The sequence below is a fragment of the Populus alba genome, chromosome 5 (genome assembly GCF_005239225.2).
Source record: "Populus alba chromosome 5, ASM523922v2, whole genome shotgun sequence".
Lineage (NCBI taxonomy): Eukaryota > Viridiplantae > Streptophyta > Magnoliopsida > Malpighiales > Salicaceae > Populus > Populus alba.
Window position 1 is genome coordinate 17,945,618 of NC_133288.1, and position 25,728 is coordinate 17,971,345.

Sequence of the window (25,728 nt, forward strand, 5' to 3'; positions counted from 1 at the left end):
CATTATTTCTTGAATTATGAGACTGGAAAATGGGCATGATACACATGGAAAGAGCTCAACAAGAAAGCTATTCCTTCCCCGAATCCTCATTCCAGGACTGTTAGAAAAGAGGTTGTATAGAATCATAATTAGGAAAACAATTAAAGTAAATGAGGCAACTCGAAGAGGATTTAATATTTCATTGATAAAACACTATGCTATATGTTTACTTTTCCTCGAAAATTTAGTACAAAGTGGGAAGCAAGCCCTCAAGCCATTCCTTCGTGTAATGCCATCTTTTTATGAAATTCTGCCCACACTCGTGCTGCACAAGCAGCTGTTGAGACATCAGTATAATTAACAGAACCTTCAAGGGGATGGTTTCCAATCAAACTGAAGATTACTAAACCCATTAGCTGCTCCTAGCCCACTAGGCAGCTGGTTCCCCAAATCATGTTGATGATTCATGCTCTGGTCTCGTACCATCGATGGCATACCCATCCGACCATTCATTATAGAGTTATTACCCATTGCAGCTCTGATTCCATTGACCACTGTAGACTGCACAAGTCCACCCATGGTGCCATATCCAGCACCCCCTATTCCAGAACTATTGACTGTCCCATTTCCCACCAGGCCATTTCCTCCATTGAGAACCGTATTGTTACCTGTTGGCAAAATCCCATTAACATTTTTCACGTCATTCACCAAAGAACCAACCATTCCACCAGTGCCATTAAGTTGGTTGGACAACATGATTTCATGTAAGAGTTTCTGGACAGAGCTTTGAGAATCACCATGGTCAGCCTCACCAGAAAGAGCTGGCTGTTGCAAGGGAATGTTAGCCGGTGAATTTGTGGAACTAATATGATTGGAAGCTGTCAAGGCACTATGAGATGTTTGTGGAGGATTATTTGATGATGAGGGTGTTGGTGACTGGAAAGGAGAAGGATTAGGTTGTGCCTGTGGAATCGTACCAGAGGAACCAGGAGATGGAATCTGAACAGAGTTTCCTCCATAGGGACTGCTTGCATTATTCATAGAATTTTGTTGTCTTGAATTCATTGAGTTTTGGTGGAGAAGCCCCACAATAGTGCTGGCAGAGGTGGTTGTAGATGCTGTGGTGAGTGAGTTATTTACACTAGCCATACCATTGCTAGCAGTGATTTGCATTGTGACCTGGGCTGAACTTCGATCACTATTTGAGTTTTGGGGTATTGTTTGCAGTTGCTGCTGCTGTACCTCAGGCTGTGGAGCTTGACTATGGAACCCAGATGAAGAACCTGTCCTCCGAGGGAACTTGGCCAAACTCTCTGAAACAAAATAAGTACATAAATAATTCAGTGCCCAACGTGACAACAAAGGACAAATATGGTATGATGGTGATAAGAATGATTATCACAGCAGCGTCACCATGGACATGAATTTTTGCAGGCAACATTCATGGGGACACCTTCAAAAAATTACATACATAAAAGTAAAAACAATAAATTAGTAGCCCAAGTAAGAACTTGTCAAACATACCCATTGGTCCCGTTCCTGTTTCTCGGCTATAATCAATCAAGTCTTTCATACTATTTACCACTTCTGATATCTGCAATGATATGGAACAAATTATTATGAAAGAAAAAAATTAATCAGACTGCAGATAAATTCAGCAACCTCATGAAACATCCTTGAAATCACCATTATCCATTTGACATTCTTACAGTTAAAAATCTTTTCAGGTGCCATATCCAGACTTTAAGGAATCATATGGTAAATGTTGAGAAAATAATTAAGATCATTTTCAGCTGTTTGTGACAGATTTGTTAAAGCATGGGATAAGAAGGTAGAAGCCATCCAACTTCAACCAGCCAGCATTCATTACATCATCAAAAATTTACAACCCCAAATCATCACAAAAGTTGTTCGTTGCAATCAAGCCAGTAGTTCAGACTTAAAGATATTTACAAGCCACAATTTCAAACAACCATGGTATATAAGGAAATTTATAATTACAGTGGCAAATCAATGCCACAATATATTATAGAGATATTAATTAATCTATAATGAACAGAGGATATTAATTACTATAATGAATAGAGGATGAGGCAATACAATGTAAGCTGGGGTAAAAAGAAAACATTTGCAGAGGCTAGCTAGAAGCATACAGAAATCATGATATTCCAGTACAAAATCACTCTTAAACCGTTGTATCTAATGAAATTGAGTAAAGTATAATGAAAGTTGTTGAAAAAGTAAAGCATCTGCCAAATCTTGTAGGAAAGTGAGCTATCCATGTTCGTCATGTAATATGTCCTCAAGTACAATCATACTAAAAATAACAGACAAATTAACACCTGAAAGATCTAGTTGAGAAAGTTGAGCAAAGATTCATGAGAAACCATATTATGGAAGGCAATTCTGTCTAGGCATGACTACTAGGTACAAATTCATTGCAATGAGCAAAAGGACAACATAGGAGAGCACATATGCATCAAATACTTGGGGAAAAAATCCAAATCTAAACGGCAAATGAGAATGAAGAACAAAATAAGAACGCTTTCCTCTAGAAAAAAACAAAGTGAAAATGAACGAGTAAAGCTCAAATCAAAGACACTACAATATTTCAAACCAAAAGGATCTTCTCTTCAAAATTTTAAGAGACCCCCAGACATGCATCCTGTCATGGAACTTATTGTAGAAAATGCACGCTACTCATGACATTTAACACTAAGCAACCACCAAGGATATTCATGAGCTGCAATGACCCTAAAAGTATTTAGGAAATCACCTGAAGGCACCGTACATATCTCTTTGTATATCCTAGATCGTTTACTAATGGCACTTCCAAGGCTTTTGCCAGTTGTCGAGCAGATGCAACAAACCTAAAGAAGGATAACTCATCAATTAACAAATAGAAGGCATAGACAGCACCATACATGTCTTACAAAAATGACAATGCCCATTGCTTTCATGTACAACAGTTCATAAATGAATGGATGCAGAACTCATAAAAACACAAATTTCAGCAGATGTAGAGAAAATAAGTCTACAGATATGAAACAAATGGTCAACCACAAAGGATGAATGGGAAGGTGCATAATTTTTCTCACTTTGTGATAAATGTAAATTTTATCCTTTGCATGTCATAAATCTAAGTAAATGCAAACTCAATCAAGACATAACTAGAAACATCCCTCCAACCATCTCTTAAATCATGTAATGAAGAAAGGAGAAACCATGTTTGAAATGTAGTAACTGATAGTCTAGTCTCATATCTCTCATGGACATCCTAAGCAAAGATGAGATGAAACATTGTAACCAAGTATTAATTTACATTTGTGTTCAATATCACTATCACACCATATAAATTCAGCTTGAGAAAATGAATGAAAGATCACCATACATATCTAATGAAAATATTGAAAATCATTGAGCTTGATTGCCAGATCAATGGTACTCAAATAATTGCAGCAGCTTTGACACTATCGATGATGCATGCTCAACCAAAGGCTCATGGAATAAACACAACGTAGCGAGACAACTTACATGGTACAATTATTTTGCAACTCTGGGACAGATAAATTGGACGATGCAGTTTGAGTGGCAGCCTGATACTTTTGAGCTGCCACACCAAGCTGACTTACCTGCAAAATGTAAAGAAAAACACTGAATACTTGATTTATATTTGCAAGCAGGAATTATCTTATAGCCCCTAGATACCATATCACAGAAAAACCTGAATCAATATCCTTGACCACTTAACATGAGGGTTTGTTCAGTGATGAACTGAATTTCGAGGTGAACTGGAAACTAAAGGTACTTTGGGCATTTCACAAAAATAAAAATAAAAATAAACCACATAGAAAATAACACATAATAAACACAACCGCACAGGCAAAATGTTTCCACAAGGCATTACTTAAAATCAATGTTTGTTCATGATAAACTGGATATTTAAGGTGTTTTAGCCTTTTATGGAAATGAAAAGGGCCACGAACCAGACTTTGCTAACAGCATGTCCATATAGAATCAACAAATATATAATCAAACCACAACACAAGTATCACAAAATCAGCTACATCAAGGTCCAATTCAATTCATTTATCTGATCCTGATCCACTGACCATCTCTATGAAAGCACAAATCTTCCTAGTGCTGTGAGTTAAACAAGCATCAGTATATAAAAGATGACATGACAAGTGAGAAGAAAGAATAAAAACCAAGTAATGGTGCTCTTTGATACCAAAACTGATTCTGAGCATTATTTCTAACAAGCTAACACCAAAAGCCACAAACAAATTCACTTAATTTCACTTCCAATGAACAACATACAAGGATTACGCTGATCAATGTTATTCCACATGCATCAAGCATGTTGATTGAAAAAGATTGATTAAAATAGCAATTCTTAACCTACTTAACCCATCATCAAAATGAATAACTTGTGCACAAAAAAACACATATATTACTGAATATTGAACATATCATAGTGTCGATCAGCTAAAAGTGTGGGTAAAAAACAGTTTCCAACAGGAATTAAAACTAATAAATAACTTCTCGCCTAATTAAGTGAAGTGAGGGTAACCTGTGGTATCAACAATCTTCGAGGTATTAGCTCTTCATGCCGTCGAGCACAAAACTCCCATGAGCATATCTGGCAAAAGAATGGAGGAACAGAAGACAGAAGAAATCAGCCAACACTTCCTGAAGAATTTAGAAGACAGAGGAATTCAGCTAACACTTCCTGAAGAATTTAGAAGCTTATAAAAGCAAAAGGGAATTTCTCCAAAGTTTAACCTTCAAATCTGGAGAGAAGACTATCCGCAGTTGACCATCACGAACAACACGAAGTTGCTCAAAAACACTTTCCTGTATTGCTTTCGCATAATCCAGAACAATTTGACCGGATGAGTTTTGATATTCACGTGGCATATCAACATAGAGAAGTTCTTCCAAGGTACCACTTTCATATTTGATTTTGAAAAGCCTGGGAAGAACCTCAACAGTTGCCTCTGAAAGTACAGAAGATCAAAATCAGATACAACATGATCCAGGGACAGTTTTACGAAGAGACAAACCCATTCAAACTAGCAGTGTCGAACAGTCTTATCCATGGACCAAAACAACATGCAATGAATCACAAGGATTCTGAAAATCTAACATACCAAAACCCCGGCCTGGCTTGCGATTGCAAATCTCACAATGCCATACATCCTGCAACATTTGCACGAATCATTACAATTTGCATCCATAATTGGCTCTACAAGAAATTAAACAAGTTTTATCAAAACTATACAGTTAACTTCTCTAGCATAGCTACCACTAACATCATGGGTGCATCTTTCTTATTTTCTGGATTACATATAAGCATCCAAAGAGAACATTAAGAAGATACTATGAACGTATAGATATTTGAAAGAATATACCTAACTGTCTATTTTCACCTAAGACACCAGTATAGAAGAACTTGATTGAATTTACTTCACAACAACAATTTTATAAAATCACCAAGTTTTCTCTAGCAGCAGACCTGAGGGAAAACACCAGCTGTTTGCCGGCCACTTCCATACATAGAAACACACCACTTCTTTTTTGCATGGGGAGCAAAGAACTCAGAAACAAATTTCCTCCAGAAATCAATGTTATTGTCCTGCATGAAAGGTAGGGAGCTATTACAAATAAATAAATAAATAAAGCCTAAAGCAAACACTGAGAACAAAATCTTTTCAAGGAAGTCATACTTCAGGTCTGCGCTGCTGTTGATGCATGTAATTTGTGAGACGACGGGCACACATCCCAGGTTCATATACTGATTTTACTGGAGATCTCAAAGGTAAGTTCTGTTGTTGAAATTGTTGTGGTAATTGAGGCCTTTGCTGAGGCATTGCCTTCAAAAGTTGTTGTTGCTGTTGCTGTTGCTGCTGTTGTTGTTGATGCATTTGCAACAGCCTTTGCTGATGCAAAAGATTTAGTTGTACAACAGCCTGCTGAGAAGACTGCCTTGACATGTGAAGGAACTGCTGTTGATGCTGCTGCTGTTGATGCTGCTGTGCTGTTGATGCTGCTGCTGCTGCTGCTGCTGTTGTAAAAACAAAGATTGATCTGAATGTTGAGGTTCCAACTTTACCGTTGACAAATTTCGCAAATTCTGAATTTGATGTGGCTCCAACTTGACTGGACCCAGATTTCTCAGTGGCTGCGGCTGCTGTGTTCCATGTTGATCATTTGTCACATGTGGCTCCATCTTAACAGGTCCAGCACCAGCTAACCCTCCTCGTATTGATTGAAATTGATGTTGCTGCTGCACCTGCTGGGCGTTGTGAGAGCCAGAGAACTGTTGCATTGATTGCTGACCATGCTGGAAACTTTGTGCTTCAAGTTGTTGGGACTGTTGTTGATCGGGCAACAACTGGTTGCCGGAAGGATTTGAAAACTGTTGTCCCTGAACTTGACCTGAAGGTCCAGGATTAACCATATTTGACGGAACAAATGACGATGGAGGAGCATTGAAACCCATTCCATTACCAACATTTGAAAGTGGATCAGATTCTGCCCCGGTATCAATATTTCCACGCTGACTGCTCCCAGGCCCAGGAAGTCCAGGATTTGGACCTCCGTTCCCAAAAGACTGGTTCAAGAGGGAGGGCACATTTCCAAGCATGCTCATGTTATTAAACTGAGTTCGGGGGGACATTAGAGAAGGGAATGCTGTTTGGGAACTCAAAGGACCACCTTGAGCTCCCAACATCCCCGAATTTGATCTCAAAAGTGAAGGAGAAACAGACTGGGCACCCCCAATTGGAGTAGGCGGCCCCGAGGGTACCATCTTACCAAGAATCACAATAAAAAAACACTATTTGGAGTACAAAACTATCTAAAACAACATAAATTGAATAGCCTAAAATTGCATAACAAAGCAAGATAAAGCACTCAGACAGCTGGACTTAGTCACCACTTGAACTCCGCATCCAACACTGCAGACATCAACGTCCTCAGTATGTGCCAAATATGTTTTGTGCCCGAGCAAATGGTGCTGCGTTCTCTGAAACATGAGGCACACACCAAAGAAGACCAGAAGCAGAGAAGAATCTTCGATTCTGAACATTCTACAGCCGCGCTGTCTTGACAAGACCATCGATCTTTAAATGTTTCTCGCATGAGTCTCTGTATGACATGAGCAGCTTCAGATCTATGTGAATCTATATAAAGCTAAATAATTCAAAAATAAAAAAAATACCAAATTTTCGCTGCCAAATAAGGTTTTGAAGTAACTTTGTAGTGGGAAGGATAACACATCTCAAAATCCCAACAAATTAGCTAACAAAGAACATGTCCCAAGTCAAAAATATATATACATATCTATCCAATTAAACAAAAATCATAAAATAGAACCTTATTCACCCTATCCAGAATCTCGAAATCCAAACAAAGACTTCAAGATTAAAACTTTTAAAGAAAAATTAAACAAATACTCAAAACAGAAACAAGTAGTTTAGAAAGGCTGAGAAATACACTAAAACAACTTTTGTTGGAGCTTCAATAAACTAAAAAGAATAAAAAACTAAATAAAGAATAATGGGTTTCCAAGGAAATGACAAAAGTAGAAGAATTTGAGCTGAAAAAAACTTGAAATCAACTACTTACCACAATACAATACTCAAGTTGATATCCTCCCAAGAAGATTTCTTTCAATGAAACTACAATCTCAACAAGAAAAAAAAAAAAAAAAAAGCACTTTTTACTGAATACAAAGAGGTGTTTTATTTGAGTTAAAAAGCTCTCAAGACTCCAGGGTCTTGTTTTGTTTCACTCATCCTCTTCAAAAATCTAATCTTTCTCTGTTGTCTTTCCTTTTTTTAGTTCTCTGTAGATGTTTGTGCTGTTCTGTGTCCTTGTTTGTGTGTTGCTGAATCTAGAGAGAGAGGGAGATTATTTTTCAGAGAGAGAGAGTTGAGAGAGATTGTGTGTCTCCTTGCGGACGTCAAATTTGTATCCGATAGGATTTAATTTTTTTCTTCCTTCATTCTTTTTCTCTCTAGAAAATGAAGTCAAATGCTATTCTTTCTCTATTCCTTCATTCGCTTATGTGTTTTTTTATGTGGATGCTACATGTATGCTTTGTATGCATGGTTTGTCATACTTATTATATGGGTCATTACATGACATAACACCATGCACTGGTTTGGGCCTGTTGCATCTAAGGACTCGAAAATGACGTTGGATTTGTGGTTATTTACAGAGATATCCAGTTAGGGTTGGCGCTGTAATGAATTCCGTAGTGCGTTTATTTTGTAGGTAATTTTTTTTGTTTTGTTTTAATAAATAAAAAATAAAAAAATATATAATTGGTTAAGATTAGTTGGATTTAGATATATAATTAATAAAAATTATAAATTAATTTATATACAGTAAAAAATATGTTGGTTTGTATCATTATAATTACTTAGTAAAATACTTTTTACTTAAAAATATATTAAAATAATATATTATTATTTTTAAAAAATTATTTTTGATATCAATGCATCAAAATAATATAAAAAAACTAAAAAAATTAATTTAAAATAAATAAAAAATATTTAATTTTTAAAAAAATATTTTTGAAATACAAAAATAAATAATGTTTTATGAAATTCAGCTAAAAATATATATAAAAAATACTTTACAAAAATTATTTTTTAAATTTAATTTTTTAGTGGATTCTGCGTTATAAAATACAGTTTTTATAATTACCAGATATCTTGTTACCTTTTTTGCACCGCAAATATAAAAAGCATGGGCAAAACAAACTCAGCCTGTACAAGTGTCAGCGCCTGGACCGTTTCTGTCTGTTGACTGTTTTGCCATGTGTCCTATTTGTTTTTTTTTGTTTTTTTCCTTATTTCTTAGGACGAGATCGTAAGATTTTATGCTAGTAAAATGTTTGGTGCTAAGGGAATGGTGAAGATTAAACTACTTGGTGTTTTTATATTTTAAAAATATTTAAAAATAAATAAAATTTTTTATTTATTTTATTTGTATTTTTAGATTATATTGAAGTTAAAAATAAAAAATTTAAAAATATATATTATTTTAATATATTTCTAATATTTTAAAAAATAATCAATACCATAATAATAGCTATAATTGTTTTAATATGTCATGTCACCTTCACACATGGAGTTCTTAACTCCCCTCTTTGTTACTATGCAACTAGTGTAAGGTGTATTAAGATGTCAACATTGAATTATTCGTAAAATGATGAATATTAAATTAATTATTACTTAAAACATTTAATTATTTGTATATGTATAAAAAAAGCAAATACACAAAGAATATGGTATTGGTTTGCGAGAATTGAATTGTGCATCTTTTAAAATGATTTTGAAACCTTATTAAAGATTAATACAAAGAAAGATTTATGCTATTATTAGATGATTTCAAGAATAATTCAGAAATATTCTTTTACTTTGGAGTTTTGTTTTCATAATATATGAAATGATGTTTTTATTAATCACAATGTTTTTCAAGTTAACAAGCCTCACATGATTTCATGCTTGTTTTGTAATGGAGTGAAAATATTTTTTAATTAAAATTATATATTTATGTTTTTTATATAAACACATCAAAATCATACAAAAAACAACTAAAATTTAAAATCATGTTTTTTTAGGAAAACAAATAATTTAAATTTTTAAAATGTATTTTTTATTAAAAAAATCATTAAAAACAATAAAAATATAAAAAAATCAATTAAATATTTTTTAAAATAAAATATACTTTAAAAAATTAAAGTTATCAATATATATATATATATATATATATATATATATATATAAAAAGGCTATCACGCTCTATACAGTCTCGAAAACGAACGGGTACTAAAGGCTGGAAGGGGAAACAGAGAAAGAAAAGCATCCATGATCGCATGCACACCAACTAGAAGAGAAATTGCACGGCTCAAGCCTCAAAGTACTTTAATGTGCATTGGATCAGTGAATGCAAATACACTCACTTTTTGTTCGTTTGAGTGTCTCAATCATGGCCGTTGAAGGGTCCCAGGCCCATTCAACTATTTTTAGCACTTTGAGCTTCGACGAGTAGAGAAATGCATGGTGGTGTCTGTCGTACTGTTATCCATTCTAATTCTTTCTTTGTTTTCATGCTTTTGTATTTACCATGTTGTTAGATGTAACGCAGATCGAATCAATTTTTCTAACATATCAAAGAAAAATTTAGGTATCGATTATGTTTTTTAATAAAATAAAATAAAATTATATAGAGGTTAACCCGATTGATATGATATATCTAAATATAATCTAGATAAGTAATAAAAATATAATCTAGATTTATGAAGCTTGTGACTTGGATAATGAGACCATGATAACCTCATATAAAATAAATCAAAATAAATTATGAAGTTCAATTCTCAGCCAATCAATTTTAAAGAATGAAAATTAAAAAAAATAATTAAAAAATAACAAAAAAACATTTCACCAAAGTTAACTTATTAAATTTATATTATAGTCGTAAGATCAGAATAACCTCAAAGAAAGTAAATAAAAAAACGACATGAGTCAACTCAGGTTAACTTACTAAACTCGCGATCAAGAAAATGAGATTGTGATAACCTCATAAAAAGCAAATCAAAACAAATAATGAAGCTTAATTTTCAATAAACTCATTGTTGAAGATAGAAATTGAAGAAAAAAAATCAATCTAAAAAAAACAATAAAACGACTTAAGTTTACCCAAGTTAACTCGCAAAACATGTAGCTAAGTTATAAGATTGAGATAACCTCGAAGAAAGCAAACCAAAATAAATCAAGAAGAATAATCCATAATCAACTTCATGCTTAACGATGAAATTAAAAAAAAAATCAGCTAAAAATTTTTTTTAAAAAAAAAAACTCGAGTCAACTAGATTAACATACCAAACTCGTGACCTGAGTCATGAGACCGTCATAACCTCATAGAAAAAAAAAACAAAATAAGTCATGAAACCCAATCCCTAATCAACCTTGTTGTACGTGGGCACGCGACATTGAAGGTGGTTGTTGGAGTCGCCACCTAGTTATTTGGTTCAAGGTCATTAAAAAACTCAGGTGTATTGGTCTTGTCATCGATTCGAGAATAAAGGACTGGTTGTGCCTAATCCTCAATTAACTTCATGCTTAATGATGAAACTGAAAAAATATCAATTAAAAAGACAAAAAAAAAAAAAACTCATTACCTGAGTTATGAGATCGAGATAAACTTATAGAAAGAAAAGCAAAATAAGTCATGTAGCCTAATCCCCAATTAACCTAATATTGAATGATGAAATTGAAAAAGTATATATATATATATATATATATATATATATATATATATATATATATATATATATATATATATCAATTAAAAAAGACAAAAAAATATCGAGTCAATCGAATTAACTAGTTAAACTCGTGATACAGGTTATAAGACCGAGCTAACCACGTATAAAAAAACCATAATAAATTATGAAGTTGAATCTGAACTAATGTTGAAGAATAAAATTAGAGAAAGAAATATAGATTTAGAAAAAAAAAAACAAAAAAAAACATTATAAAAATGAATAGTATTTTTTATGAGGTGGTGCACATTAAAAGCACCACCTCTTTTAGTTCATAGTATAATAATTTCTTTAAACATGTTACTAGATGATTGATTCGCGTTATGTCATGAGTTGAATATTTTTTTAACATAAAAACAATTTTTAGTTGTTGCTAATAATTTTTTCTAGTTAAAAAAATAAAATGTGTAGAAATTGACCTAATGTGATTTAGTCGATTTGGTGAATTCAAAAAAACCAGGATGACAACTAAAAACATAGTTTGACAAAAAAAGATTCAAAAATATATTCTTTTTAAATATTAAGACAACAACATATTATATCAATATGGGTCAACAGGTTACTCTACTAAATTTATGATCGAAGTTATGAAACCATAATAGCCTCATAGAAAACAAATCGAAACAAATTTGAATCTTAATTCCTAAGGAAACTTAATGTTAAATTATGAAATTGAAAAGAAAATAAATTAAAAAAAAGACAAGAAAATACATGATTCATTCCGAGTTAATATGCTAAACTTGTGACCTAAGTTATGAGACTGAGATAATATTATAGAAAGTAAATCGAAAAAAATTATTAGGTCTGATTCTCAATCAACCCAATATTAAAGAATGAAATAAAAAAAAATCAATAAAGAAAAGGGACATAAAAAATAACATAGGTTAATCTATCAAACGTGTGACCTAGTTCATGAAACTAGGATAATTTCATAGAAAACAAACTAAAATAAATCATGAAGTGTAATTCTCAATCAACCTAATATTAAAAGATAAAATTGAAAATAAAAGTTAAGTAAGAGAGGAAGAAAAAAAGGAGTCAACCAATTTAACCTATTAAACTTGTGATCCGGATTATGAAATCGAAATAACCTATAAAAAGCAAATTAAAAAAACCAAAAAATAAAGAATGAAAGATATATATATATATATAATGAAATTTTTTTTGAAGGATTGATATAAAAATAAAATAAAATAATACATAAGAGCATTTACAATGTTTTCAACAAATCTTTTAGTTTCTTTTAATTTCATTTAATTGGCTGCAATTATGTCCATCATTAAACTCACAAATAACATGAGATGAGATTGACATGCGAATCCCAATGGCTGAAAGCTCGAGTTTAATTAATATATCTCGAAACTAAGAAGGAAATATAATATTGATACATACTCATTTATAAGAATCATATGATAAAAAGAATATATTACAAGGGATCATGCTACATTTGACAAGTTCCACCCTTTATTAAATTATGAATCATTTGCAATGACAAAATTTATCCCAAACTCTACACATACACATACATAGACTTTTCATATCTCCCATACCTAGTTAACATGTAAGCTTTTGCTAAAAAAGAAATTTTGAATGGACATGTTCCTACCCATTCATACTAGTTAAAAACTATAAATCATTTCCTACAATCAATATTCACTCTAGAAAATCTTTGAAACAAATAATCATAACAACATTTTAAGGTTATGTTTACTTGTGGAGAGTTTTTCAATTTTTCACAAAATAAAAAAATACAAAAAATATATTTGCTTAATAAAAATAATTTTTTTTAATACATTTGTTTTTATCTCTCTAGCTTTATAGAAAACTAAAAACACTTTCTATTTATTTTTCAAATTCTCCATTATATAAAACACAAAGGCTTTATTTTATCTATGTATTTTTTTTTATCTTCATTCCTTTTTTAAAAACATAATAAAAAAATTATATTTTTCTTCAAAAATTTGTAATTAATAAAAATTCTCACTCTAATAGTCGCAGATGCTACAAAAAAACCACTCATTTCAAGAATATAATTGTGGCTGAAACCATAGTGGACCCAACCTATCTATAACTCCAATAAGTATCTAGCTCATTATGTCTATTTTGTCACATATGCATAAAGGTGGTTTAAAATGCACACAAATACTTGTGTAGGTTCGATTAAGACTTTAAAGATTTGTGGACTCTACAAATATATAATACATTAACTCAAGCATCTTCAAGATCAATTTTGGTATTTAGAAACTGGTGTTACTTATCAAGTCATCTTTGACTTAATAAATATCAACCTTTGTACTGAAAAATACACTAGACATGATCAACTTTTAGTTGGTAATGGTAAAAGTCTATGCATTTATAATATTGGTTTTGTATATTATTTTCTCCTCTTTAAATATTTCTTTCTCGATAATGTTCTCCATATTCCTCGTGTGTGTGTGTGTGTGTGTGTGTATAAAGCATTCTCTTTATTTATTAATTCTCTAAGAATAATCATATTTGTTTTGAATTTCACCTTTTATTTTGTGTGTAAACGATCAATCCTCGATAGCCACCCTTCTCAAAGGCAAGAGTAATCATAGACTCTACCTATTACAACATCTTTTCAAGGCTTCTTGTTCCCTTATAGTCTTTCTTGGTAATCAAACCTCTGTTAATAATTGGCATCATTGTCTGGGCCATCTTGCATTACATATTATTCATCAAGTTTTCTTCATACACTAGTTAGTTATTTCTAATAATACCTTAAATAATGTTAGTCACTTTTGTCAACTTGGAAAAATTCATAAATTCTCATTTTATTTATATGTTCTCTATTGACTATTAGAGAAGTAAGTTTAGGAAATTACATCATATCCTCACTTCCTATGGTATTTCTCATCGTCTCTCTTGCCCCCACATACACCATCAAAATAGCCTGATTAAACATAAACATAAACATTGAGTGGAAATAAGTTGCATTCTCTTTATTGCTATATATGTTCCAAAAACAATATTATGAAGGATAAGGTATTTTATTAAACTACTCTATAAACAAACTTCAAATTATAATTAAAAAAAAAACATTTGGTTATGCTTGTTGGCCTCATATTCAACCTTATAATAAACATAAGATGAACTTTTTATCGTTTAGTTTTGTCTTTCTAGGATACAAAACAAACCACAAAGGTTACAAGTATTTATACCATTTCACTTGCCAAATTTTTATTTTTATTAATGTCATTTTTTATGAATATGTTTTTTTATTTACTATAATTTCTCTATAAACTTCTTTTCCTAACAATGATGCAAGTATGATATTACCATTAACAATTTGACTTTTATAGCTAATATCTTTTTCTATAAAATTATGAAGACTCTTAAATGGTCTTTTATTGCACCTTCTTCAACATCAACTATAGTTTTTGCTACTAATCTAACACATTTATAAGTGTCTCAAACTTCTATGCAAACTGTACTCATAATAATATTTTTAAGCCTAAAAGATTTGTAAATGGTACTCTAACTCACCAATCTACTGCATTTCTCACCACAACACCAACTCTCATAGCTTTAGTGCTCATAAATCCCACAACTTTTACCAGTACAGTTAAATACTTATAATGACATGACATGCTCTTATATGAAATAGAACATGGACTTTAGTCTTTCTAATTGTTAAAATGAATTTAGTCGATTACAAATAGGTATTTAAAATTAAATTTTAAGCTAATTGATCATCTAAGAGATATAAAGACTCATTTTGTGATCAAAAGGTACCACCAACAAGAGGAACTTGACTATGGTGAAGCTTATAAACTAGTTGTCAAGCCCATTACAATTCATCTTATTTTCTCTATTCCGTTTCATTAATTTGGGGTTTTTACAAATTTGATGTTAGCCTTTATATATGACATTATTAAATAAGACGTCTTCATAACTCAACCTTCAAGGTTTAAACTTTTTTATTCTCTTAACAATGTTTATCCTTTAAATAAATCTCTTTATGATTTAAAGCAAGCTTCAAGAGCATTGTACTCTCGACTTAGCCATAAATTGCTTGAATTGGGTTTCATAGGCTCTAAATTCGATACTTCTCAATTTATTTATAACCATGGATCAAGTCCAGTTTATATCCTTATATAGGTTGATGACATTATTATAGTTGGGCCAAATTAGATACTTATTACATCATTACTCCTCAATATGTCTTTGCTCTAAAAGGTTTTGAGTCATTGCATTGTGTTTTTGGAGTAAAAACCCACTTTACCATAGATATGCTATATACATCCTAACAACATTATATCTAGTAACTTTTTCAAAAAGTAAACATGCATAATGTAAAGCTTATCTCGTCTCCTATGGTATTTATAACTGCTCTTTCCCAAAATCATGATGATTCCTTTTCTAGTCCTACCATATACAGAAGCATAGTTGGTTCCCTCCAATACTTAAGCTTCATTAGACTAGATCTTTCTTTTATAGTTAGCAAAGTATATCAATTCATGCACTGGCCAACTATTGCTCATTTGAATATAGTCAAGAGAATTCTTATATATCTACGACTCACTCCTCATCATGGTCTTCTTCTTATTCAATGGTCCACAGCTCATCTCTTCAAGCTTTCTTAGACTTTGACTGGTCTGGTTTTCATGACGATAGTCGTTTCACCACCAGCCATAGCCTTTTTTGAATTAAATCTTATCTTATAGAGCTTTCGCGTGCAAAAGGTTGTCTCTTATTCAAACACTAGAGTAGTTAATATTGGGACATTACCAACACCAATGCTAAGTTAATTTGGGTGCAGTTACTCTTCTATAAGCTTGCTCTCAAGTTGTATCAAACTCTAGCTCTTTGGTGTGATAATATTGGCGCAACACATTTCTTAGTCAATTTCTCCTTCACTCACAAACAAAAATATATCTCCATTGATTATTATTTTATTTGTTATCAAGTATCCTCTTTTCCACTTAAGTTTCTCTCATCTAATGACCAACTAATAGATGCATATATTTTCTCAACTCCAACAACACAAATCAATTCTCTTTAACTCAAATTTCAAATGTTAAAGATAAGGATAAACTTAGATAAAAATTTATGTTAAATTTATATTTGTGACAAAACACATATACAATCATTATAAAATATAACCTCATGCTTCCAAAATAATCATATGAATCAAAATCCAAAAACTCTCTAGATAGGTACCCCGAAGAGGCTCCAGCCCGTACCTTAACAAGCAGTACTGTCCTCAAAATCCTAACTAGTTTGATAATCAGGCATGGTAAGGTTGTTTACTCCATAAGCCATCAATCCCTGATGCATCAGTTATGGTTTAATGACAATGGAACTATGAAAGTCCTTACGGTTTCCATAGCAACGAACCATGTAAATCCAAAAATGGTAATGGTAAGGTTTTTTTCTTTATATATATATATATATAATGAGATTTTTAAGTTTGACGTATCATAAATTAATTAGTGAAAAATAAAGTAAATGAAAGTGTATTTTCTTAAAAATATAAATAGGTGAAAACAACCTTTTTTAAGTTTTCAATAATTAATATCAGTATAAAAGTATATGAACCAGTCTCTTCATGCAAGTGAATTATGTATTCGGGCAAGTTTTGAACCGGAAGATTACTAGATTGAACTCTCTAAGATGAGTTTAATGACTTCCTTGGTGGAGTGGGAAAAATTTAAAAGGATTGATTTTTTTTATTATTATTAATATTGGTGTTCAGTCAGTTTATACATATCTCGATTAATTTTATAGACCATAAAATTAATAATTATATAAATTTTTAGTGATCCTGAAATTTATAGGACTCAAATTAGTAATCTTTAAAAAAACAAACTTAAAATTTAATCATTTAAACTATATTTTTTTTTATAATAGAATTGACTTTATACTATCGTGCAGACGCAAGTGGATCGATTTTATTTTTCCCAGCGAATCGGAGCTGTGCATGCCGGGCTGAGCTTCCTCCAAACTCTTACAACACGGATTTAACGTGCGTTCGTGATCCATTATGCTCCACTACACACGCCCAAAAGATTGCCCTTCAGAGTGCAAGATGTCGAAAAATACTTACTGACAGACAAATACAAAAGCCTCTTGTCTGCACAGCAGCGTGTGCTTCTATGATCTATCACTTGAAATCATTCCGAATGATGGGAGTGAAGTCCACATATCTCTACTCGAAATGACGCTGATGCCCGTGGAAGCCTTGCTATATTTATACTAAAATTAGCATGCTATTACAAAAGCAGGTTTCTCCTTGTATTTTAAAAGTGTTATTTTATTTTAAATTAAATTTTATTTTAGTTTATATTAATTTGTTATGTTTTCATATTAAAAATAAGTTCTTTATATCATCCGGAAGGATGGGGAGGAGAAGAAAAGTCCCATACAGATCATGCGCGGAAGGCAATCCTACAGCGTAACAACTGACCTTTATAAGGTCGGCCACTATTGATAAAACAAAAACTGGCCATGATTTGGGCCTTTAAAAATATGATTCTTTAGGTTCATGAGGGCTTTTAGGCTGTGAATCTGACCAGCCTGATCGAGTCAACCATCCTTTAAGCACGCCTCCAAGTCTCCTTCTCATTGAGTAGAAATTAAACAAAGGAAACATTTGAAGAATGACTCTTAATTTGACGGTTTTAAAATACAAAAAAAAAAAAGATTTTAGATTTCGAGTTCGGCGTTGTAGGCTTGGGCTTTAGGCTTCTTCTTTTTTAATAATACTAAAACGGGTGTAATAAGAAGTGATCTCTTCTACATAGCATTCATGAGCATTAGAAAATAATTACAGTTTAATGATTAATTAATTTGTTATTTATCATCTCCATGTATGAACAGAAACATGAAGCATTAGAAAATAATTACTTTTTTGATACTATCAATTCAACTAAGGGTAATTTGAAAAAACAAATATGGTAACACCATCAAAATTCTCTTAAAATCAAAAACTTAAAATCAGGGTCCATGAACTTTTTTTATCTTTTTGTAATGATATTTTTGTTATTATCATATCAACTTCTAACTAATTTGATATTTAAAAAAATATAAAAAACAAAAAGGTTGGGGCGCATGTGGCGTACTCTCCTGTAACAACCCACCCACTAGCAAGATATTGTCTATTTTGGACCACGAGCCTCACGGATTTGTTCTTAGCAGTCACGCATAGCTCCAAAACACGTCTTACTAGTTAAGGTAAGCATGTTCATATAAGACCCTTTCTCAAGTCCTCACTCATTGATGTGAGATATTACAATCCACTACCTCTAAGGAGCGCGACGACCTCATCGACACAACCGAACATCCAGTGAGCCAAGCTCTGATACCAATGTAACAACCCACTCCACTTGCATGATATTATCCTTTTTTGGCTCATGGGCCTCACGGATTTGTTTTTGGCAGTCACGCATAGCTCCAAAAATAGTTTTATTGGTCAAGGTGAGCATGCTCATATAAAGTCATCCCCTAAGTCTTCACCAACTAATGTGGGATATTACACAATATAATCCATAAAGTTTTGATCCTAGGTGAACAAGAGGTAGGTGTATTGTATAACATAAACACCTACCTTTTTTAATCTACAATATAATACTAGATATGGACTTGTTCTATGTTGCAGAGGTAATATTTTTTTTTTTATAAAAAATGATGTTCACGTGCCACAAGCCCATTTTAAAGAAGAAAAAAAAAATCAGCAATTCGGTCTATTTATTTAAGTTCGTTTTATTTTAAATAGATGATAAAAAAAATAAGCAACAACAACAAATGGACTTAATAATAAAAAAAGTGATCAAGTTAACTTGAAAAGAAAAACTATTTTCCAAAAGGAGAAAAATAATATAGCTTAATTCTTAACCAATTAAATATGAAAGGATGAAATTTGATTAAAAAGGGATAAAAAACTCAGCTCAAGTCAACTTCAGTTAGTATGACAAACCTATAACCCAGGTAATAAGGGTTGAGTTAACCCAAATTGACCAACCAAACCTGTGGCCTAGGTCATGAGATTAAAATAACTCAATAAAAATAAATAAAGAAAACTACAAAGACCATTTAAAAGAAAAATATCAAATGATAAAATTGAAAAAAAAAATGATGTGAAAGTGCATTAACTTTTCAAACCTATGACTTGGGTCATTATACTGTAAGCACCATATCTAGAAAAATAATGAAGCCCAATCCCCAACCAATCAAATGTTGAAGAATGAAATCGAGAGAGAGAAAAAAAATTCAATTATACAAAAGGATCCAAAATAAAAAAATAGCAATTAATAGAATGAGGATCAAAACTGAAATAAAAAATAAATTAGAAGACAACTACAAAACCTTAATTGAATGGTAAAATTGAAAGAAAAATAAATTTAACAAAGAAAAAAAATCAAGAGAATGAGGACAATATTAAAAAAAAATAATATATCCATAAACTAAGATTGATTGATGAAATTAAAAATAAATAAAATATTTACAAAAATACCAAGAATAAAAATAAAAAATAAAAAACAAAAAAAAAAAGTTGAAATATAAATAATTAAGAGGACAACTCTACAATTTTGAATAGCTAGAATCTCGAAAAGGAAGGACAAAGAAAAGATAAGGTGAAAAAAAAAAAAACCATCAACAACAAACCTTCTACCACTACCAACATGCACCACCCTACCAGAAAGAAGATGACATAAAGATTTCAATGACATGCTAAAAAGGAGATTTTAGCTATTGAGAGAAGACGTAACATTGTAAGATGGTTGTAGGTGCCTCCAACATATAACTAAGGCCCATGCACGTGGGCTTCTCCCAGTTTGCACACCTTTGTTTTTTTGTGGAGGTTTAAGAACTCTAGGCCTTCGTAGCTTGGGAGCTCTAGGCCTTCCTAGCCTGAGAAAATAAGTTTTTTTTTTTGTTTTTTTATCCATTACAATTACAATTGCATTTGTTTTTTGAATTTTATTACTTAATATTTGGTTGATTATTAATTGGGTAGTGTAATTTGTTTCGGCTTGATTTTTTTTTCAATAATTTTGATATTTTCCTAGTTTTTTATTTTATAAGTTTTTATTTTAGATTAAAAAATTATATATAGGTTAGTTCACTGATCATTGGGATATTCAATTGGTTTTAAGAGTCAGACAAAAATACCTAGTCTTGTAGACCTAAATGTGCCCACACTAGACTCTACTAGCTTTTCCCTAATTTTATTTCTTTTTTTGTTTTTGTTTTTAAAATTCTTAATATTTATAAACTAAGATCATTTTCAAATTACTTTAATAATGATTATATATAATCGTAATAAGCATTAAAAAAATTATCATGAATATTCAATGGAAAACATATCTATTTTTTATTTTGAAGTTTTTATACAAAATTTTAAATTAATTATTCAATTATTTTCACATATAGTAGTATAAAAATTACCAAGGTATAATTTTATTTTAAAAAAAAAAAAACTTGTTTGTCAAATCATGATAAAATTTTAATAATCAAACTATGCTATGATTAAATATATATATAAACAAAGAAAGTGTCTTTTAATTAAAGGAACATTTGACAAAAATTCATAAGAAAAAACTTTCAGCCTGACACCAATTGTGCCTCAACAGTGTTTTGAAAATGAAAAAGTTATATCTAAGATGTGTTGTTCCCTACTTTATAATAAAAATAATTTACTTTCATGTATGGTGATGAATTTCCTATGTAAATTAAGTAAAATAGATTATGCGCAAACATTAAGTTCTTATTTTTAATAAAAAAAATTAAAATTTATTATTTTTTTAAAGAAATAAAAACTCGCAATGTAACATTAATAAGAATAAACTAAAAGTCAACAAACTAAAAGGGAATGTGAGTTTATGTAGAACCTTTACTATAGCAAAAGAGTAATGTTATTGTGGATTGCAATAATAAAATAATTATTTTGCCTCTAAATCAAATAACATTTGTCCTAGTTGAGTGGGGGTAAAGGGTTATTTTAATTTTTATGAACAAAAAAAATACTAAAATACCCTTAGAAAAACATGCATGGTGTCTTGGGCAGTTTTTTTTTCAATATTGAAAGCAAATTAGATTACTTAAATGCTCAAGAAGTAAGGAAAAAAAAAAAAAACCTTTGGTCAAGGGTTATGTTTTATTTATTGTTTTGTTAAGGTTATTAACTTTTAATACAAATTAAGTTACTTAAAAGTGCATTTTTATCAAGGTTTTATATTATCATTTTGCACTTGAAGTATCAATAACTCCTTAACGAAAACATGTTTTATAATAACAAGTCTGATACTATAAGATACCTTTAATTTACGGTAAATGTTCATCTTAAATGCAGGTCTATTACATAAATCAAATGATTGATTGATGAGTTTAACTACTGAAATTTAAAAGACAAAGAAAGGGCCAAACTTAGAAAAGAGATGTTGGTTCAGTCCAAACTGGAACACTGTTCGGTCATTGGGTCATATCTGGAGTTGTAGATCTTGGATTTAGGTCTATTTTATATGGATGGAAAGCTAAGAGATAAACCTAAAACTTTCATAGGAGTCCAAGATTTAAAAGGATTTTCAAGTCCAAATTGTAGCAACAACGTAGAAGTCCAAATCTGTCCTGCAGCCCATACATTGTTTAATATTCAGCCCATATCTTGAGTTCTAGAAGTCCAAATAACCTCAAATTTTTTTTCTAGAAAGCTGATACAATTTTCTAGAACTTTTATGAGTTAAGTCTGTTCAAATTTTGACGTTATCAATGATGTTTTGTTCAGATAAAAAGATAAAGATTATCACCAAGTCAAGATGTGGCCACCCACTTAACAATTAGTCATCAAATCAATAATTTTAAATTTTGGCCTATAAAAGAGGCATTTTCCATGCATTTAGGCATATTGGTTGTTCAGATCAAGATCTTGCTATTGCTCTCTTTATTTATATTTTGTAATGTTCAAGTTTTATTCCATGTTATATTTTCACTAATCTCTTCTTTATGCCTTTCATTTCCTTTACTATACTTATATAATCATGTTCTCCTCTTGTTTATTTATGTTTCTCTTCTTCATAATATTTAGCTAAGTTTATTATGTCAAGGTGAAAAGGTTTCACTAATAGTGTTAGAATATGTATAATATAAACTCAACATGAGTTTCAATGTTTATATCCAAGAAAGTTTGTTATTAACATGTTTTATCTTTTTATCTTACTAATTTTTAATACTTTGCTTGTTAAATGGTTAATTTAGATTTGTGTTGTATAACAAATGCTTGACACTTTTATAGCCAACCGTATGGTATAACCTACATATATGCTATGAAAGACACTTGATTTGTTGTTAACATAAGTTAGCATCATGAATTCCTGACAATATTTAAAAGTTTGGTATTACTTAAATAAGATAATTAATATGATCATGTTAAAAATTTATAATGAACTATTAAGGATAAATCATCTGTTTGAAACCTTTTTGTGTGTGGTTTCTAGTTGATTAATAAAAAGAGTTTATACTATACTTATTTCTAATACTATAAATGGATCCTCTAACCTTGATATTTGTTTTTATCATTGTTGAATCCTCGCATTAATCTTACATCTCGAAGTCCTCTTTAACTTATTATTATTATTATTATTATTATTATAATTTATATAGTTAACCTCCATGTGGTTCAACCTAGTCTTATCGAGATATTTATTACTTCAACACTCCTGCACTTGAGAGAAACATCAATCTTTTGATCATGTCAGCACATACATGTCTTCCAATGGTTAAAGATGCCTTTTTGTCATGTCGTTAAACACCCCACCATGTCCTCCTTCTCCTTATACGACGCGTGTCATCAATAGGTAGAAAATTGTAGATTTGTCTTCTTTGCTTTTTATATTTCTATTTCAACCCTTTTTCTTTTAATTTATATCTTTTTTTCTTTGAGCCTTTTGTTAAAGTTGTATCTCTTTTTAATTTAGGGTTTCAATTGCTATATATATATATAAACAAAATTAGTCCTTATTATTTTGTTTTTTTTTTATCTCTATTATAAAAGTTTTACTGGTTTTTAATTCTGCCACTCAATCCAAATTTATGGTGTGTTATTGTTTTTAATTTGGACCTTTTTTCTCTCTTTCTTTTTATTAGTATTAATTTTCTTTTCAGGTTTAACCCTTTAATAAAAATTTGTGTTCGTTTTCTTTTAATTTCTTAATAATTCCTTACCATGTAGAAAAATATTTACATTAATAAAAAATAAAAGAAAAAGAGAAGGGGATTTTAGTGTACCCCTCCTTACAAAGTACTATTCATCATAATAATGCTTTGCTTTATATTTTTTATTTTTATTTTTATTTTCAATCAATGTTTTTTTACAAAAAAATTTTTATCATTTAATATTAAATTTATTTTTTTGAGTTATTCCATTTTATGACACCGATTGCAAGTTTGATGGGTTAAATTAGTTGACTCAAGTTTTTTTCTTAGTCAACTTTTCTTTCCTGATTTTGTCTGTTACTATTAAATTGATAAACAAAAAATTATAGGAGGAGGAGGGATTTTCACCTCTTCACATGACACTATTTAGTAAAATAATGTTATTTCCCCTCCATTGTTTTTTTTTTTCTTTTTCTAATATTTTTTTTTTCAATTTCAATTTTATCATTTGACATTAAGTTTATTGATTATTATATTTCATAATTTTTTTTCAATTTACTTTATGAGCTAGATTGTGGGTTTAACAAGTTAACTCTATTGACTCGAGGTATTTTTGTTATTTTTTAATTGATTTTTTTTTCAATTTCATATTTCAACGTTGGGTTGATTGAGAATTAAACTTTATGATTTGTTTTAATATATTTTCTATGAGGTTATTCCTATCTCACGACTTGGGTCACAAGTTTAGCAGATTAACTATGATCGACTTGAGTTAATTTTTTTTTTATCAATTTCATTTTTCAACATCGTGTTGATTGAGAATTAAATTTTATTATTTGTTTCAATTTGCTTTCTATTGAGTTATCTTAGTTTCATGACTCGAGGCTTGAATTTGGTAGGTTAACTCAAGTTGACACGAATTACTTTTTTAATTATTTTTTTAGTTTTATCCTTTAATATTAAGTTTATTGGAAATTGAGTTTTTTAATTTGTTTTGATATGATTTTTATGAGGTTATCATGATCTCATGACTTGGTATGCAGATTGACAAGTTAATCCATATTGACTTGAATTGATTCATTATATTCCCGTCTCAATATTTATTAAAAAAAATCATATCTTAAATAATTATTTGACTCAAACTATATTTTTACAGGTCATCCAGATTATCTTTGAACCTATCAAGACGACTGAGTCATATCATATCAATTCCCACATAATTTATTTTTTTCTATTAGAAGAAATATTAGTAATACCTAAATATTTTTTTACATAAAAAAAATTGATCCAACTCATAGCGCATAACAATAATACAATGAGTTCTCTAATGTGCCCCCTCAAGTCGTAAGCAATGTTTTTAAACTCAGGCCCGGTGGTTGACCCAGCCCAAGGCCCGATCATTGGTTTTCACTGGGTCAACTTTAATTTTATTTATAAATTAAAACAATATCGTTTTGGTTTTAAAAAATAATAAACAGGTTATGTTTTTGGGTTTTTACAGAGTTAATCAAGTCAGTTGAATTTTTAACTTCCCTTATTTTTCATAAACCAGACTTGATTTCAATCCTGGATAAGTTAGGTTGACTCGCTAGGCCAGCCAGGTTTTAAACTATGGTCCTAAGTAACTGCCTGAAATTGTCGTTTCGATTGGTTGGTCAACTGTCGAGGATGTTTCTCCTTGAGACTTTTCTTAGCCGGCAATGCCATGCCATGCCATGCTGAGATAGAAATGGAAAGGAAATAGTAATAATGTGGGGGTATACTTGTAATTTCGGAAGACGTTCCTAAATTTAACTTAAATGGCGGCTATAGAGCCAATATATGTTAAACCCAGCCCCCTAGATTCAATTCTGGAAACCTATAATTTGAAGCTCGACACATTTACGTTAAGTTTTAAATTAAATTAAAAAAATATTGATGACATGGAACTTAGGCGGTGGGACGTGGTGGTGTTTCATTGAAAAAAATAAAATTTTTTAAATGTTTTTAGATATTTTAAAAGGATAATATTAAAAATAAATTTTAGAAATATAAAAATATTATTTTACTATATCTTTTTTAAAATTTTATAGAAGAACTGTTATTAAAATATATCAAACCCTACTTTACATTATTAATCTTTTATCCGATTAATTAAATTAAATTTTATTCAGTCAACTAAGAGGAATTTTTTTTATAAATAATCAAAATAAAACAGTTTAGTAAACAAAATTTAACTGATATTAATCTGATTATTCACGAATTAACTTAATCACCTAAATTGTTTTAGATTTTTTAAGGTCAATTTTTGAAAA

The 25,728-nt window shown here is 30.6% G+C and overlaps 1 protein-coding gene across 1 annotated transcript; it reads right to left on the bottom strand.

Annotated features, from left to right (window-relative positions):
* Positions 1-150: 150 nt before the first annotated feature.
* LOC118029211 (transcriptional corepressor SEUSS-like) lies at positions 151-7,999 on the bottom strand. The gene is given in 11 exon segments (XM_035033035.2): positions 151-1,292; positions 1,504-1,573; positions 2,756-2,849; positions 3,514-3,611; positions 4,553-4,621; positions 4,765-4,979; positions 5,133-5,181; positions 5,498-5,617; positions 5,709-6,008; positions 6,011-7,131; positions 7,612-7,999. Coding segments are annotated over 10 exon segments (2,742 nt in total). The 5' UTR covers positions 6,794-7,131; positions 7,612-7,999; the 3' UTR covers positions 151-348.
* Between the last annotated feature and the right edge of the window lie 17,729 nt (positions 8,000-25,728).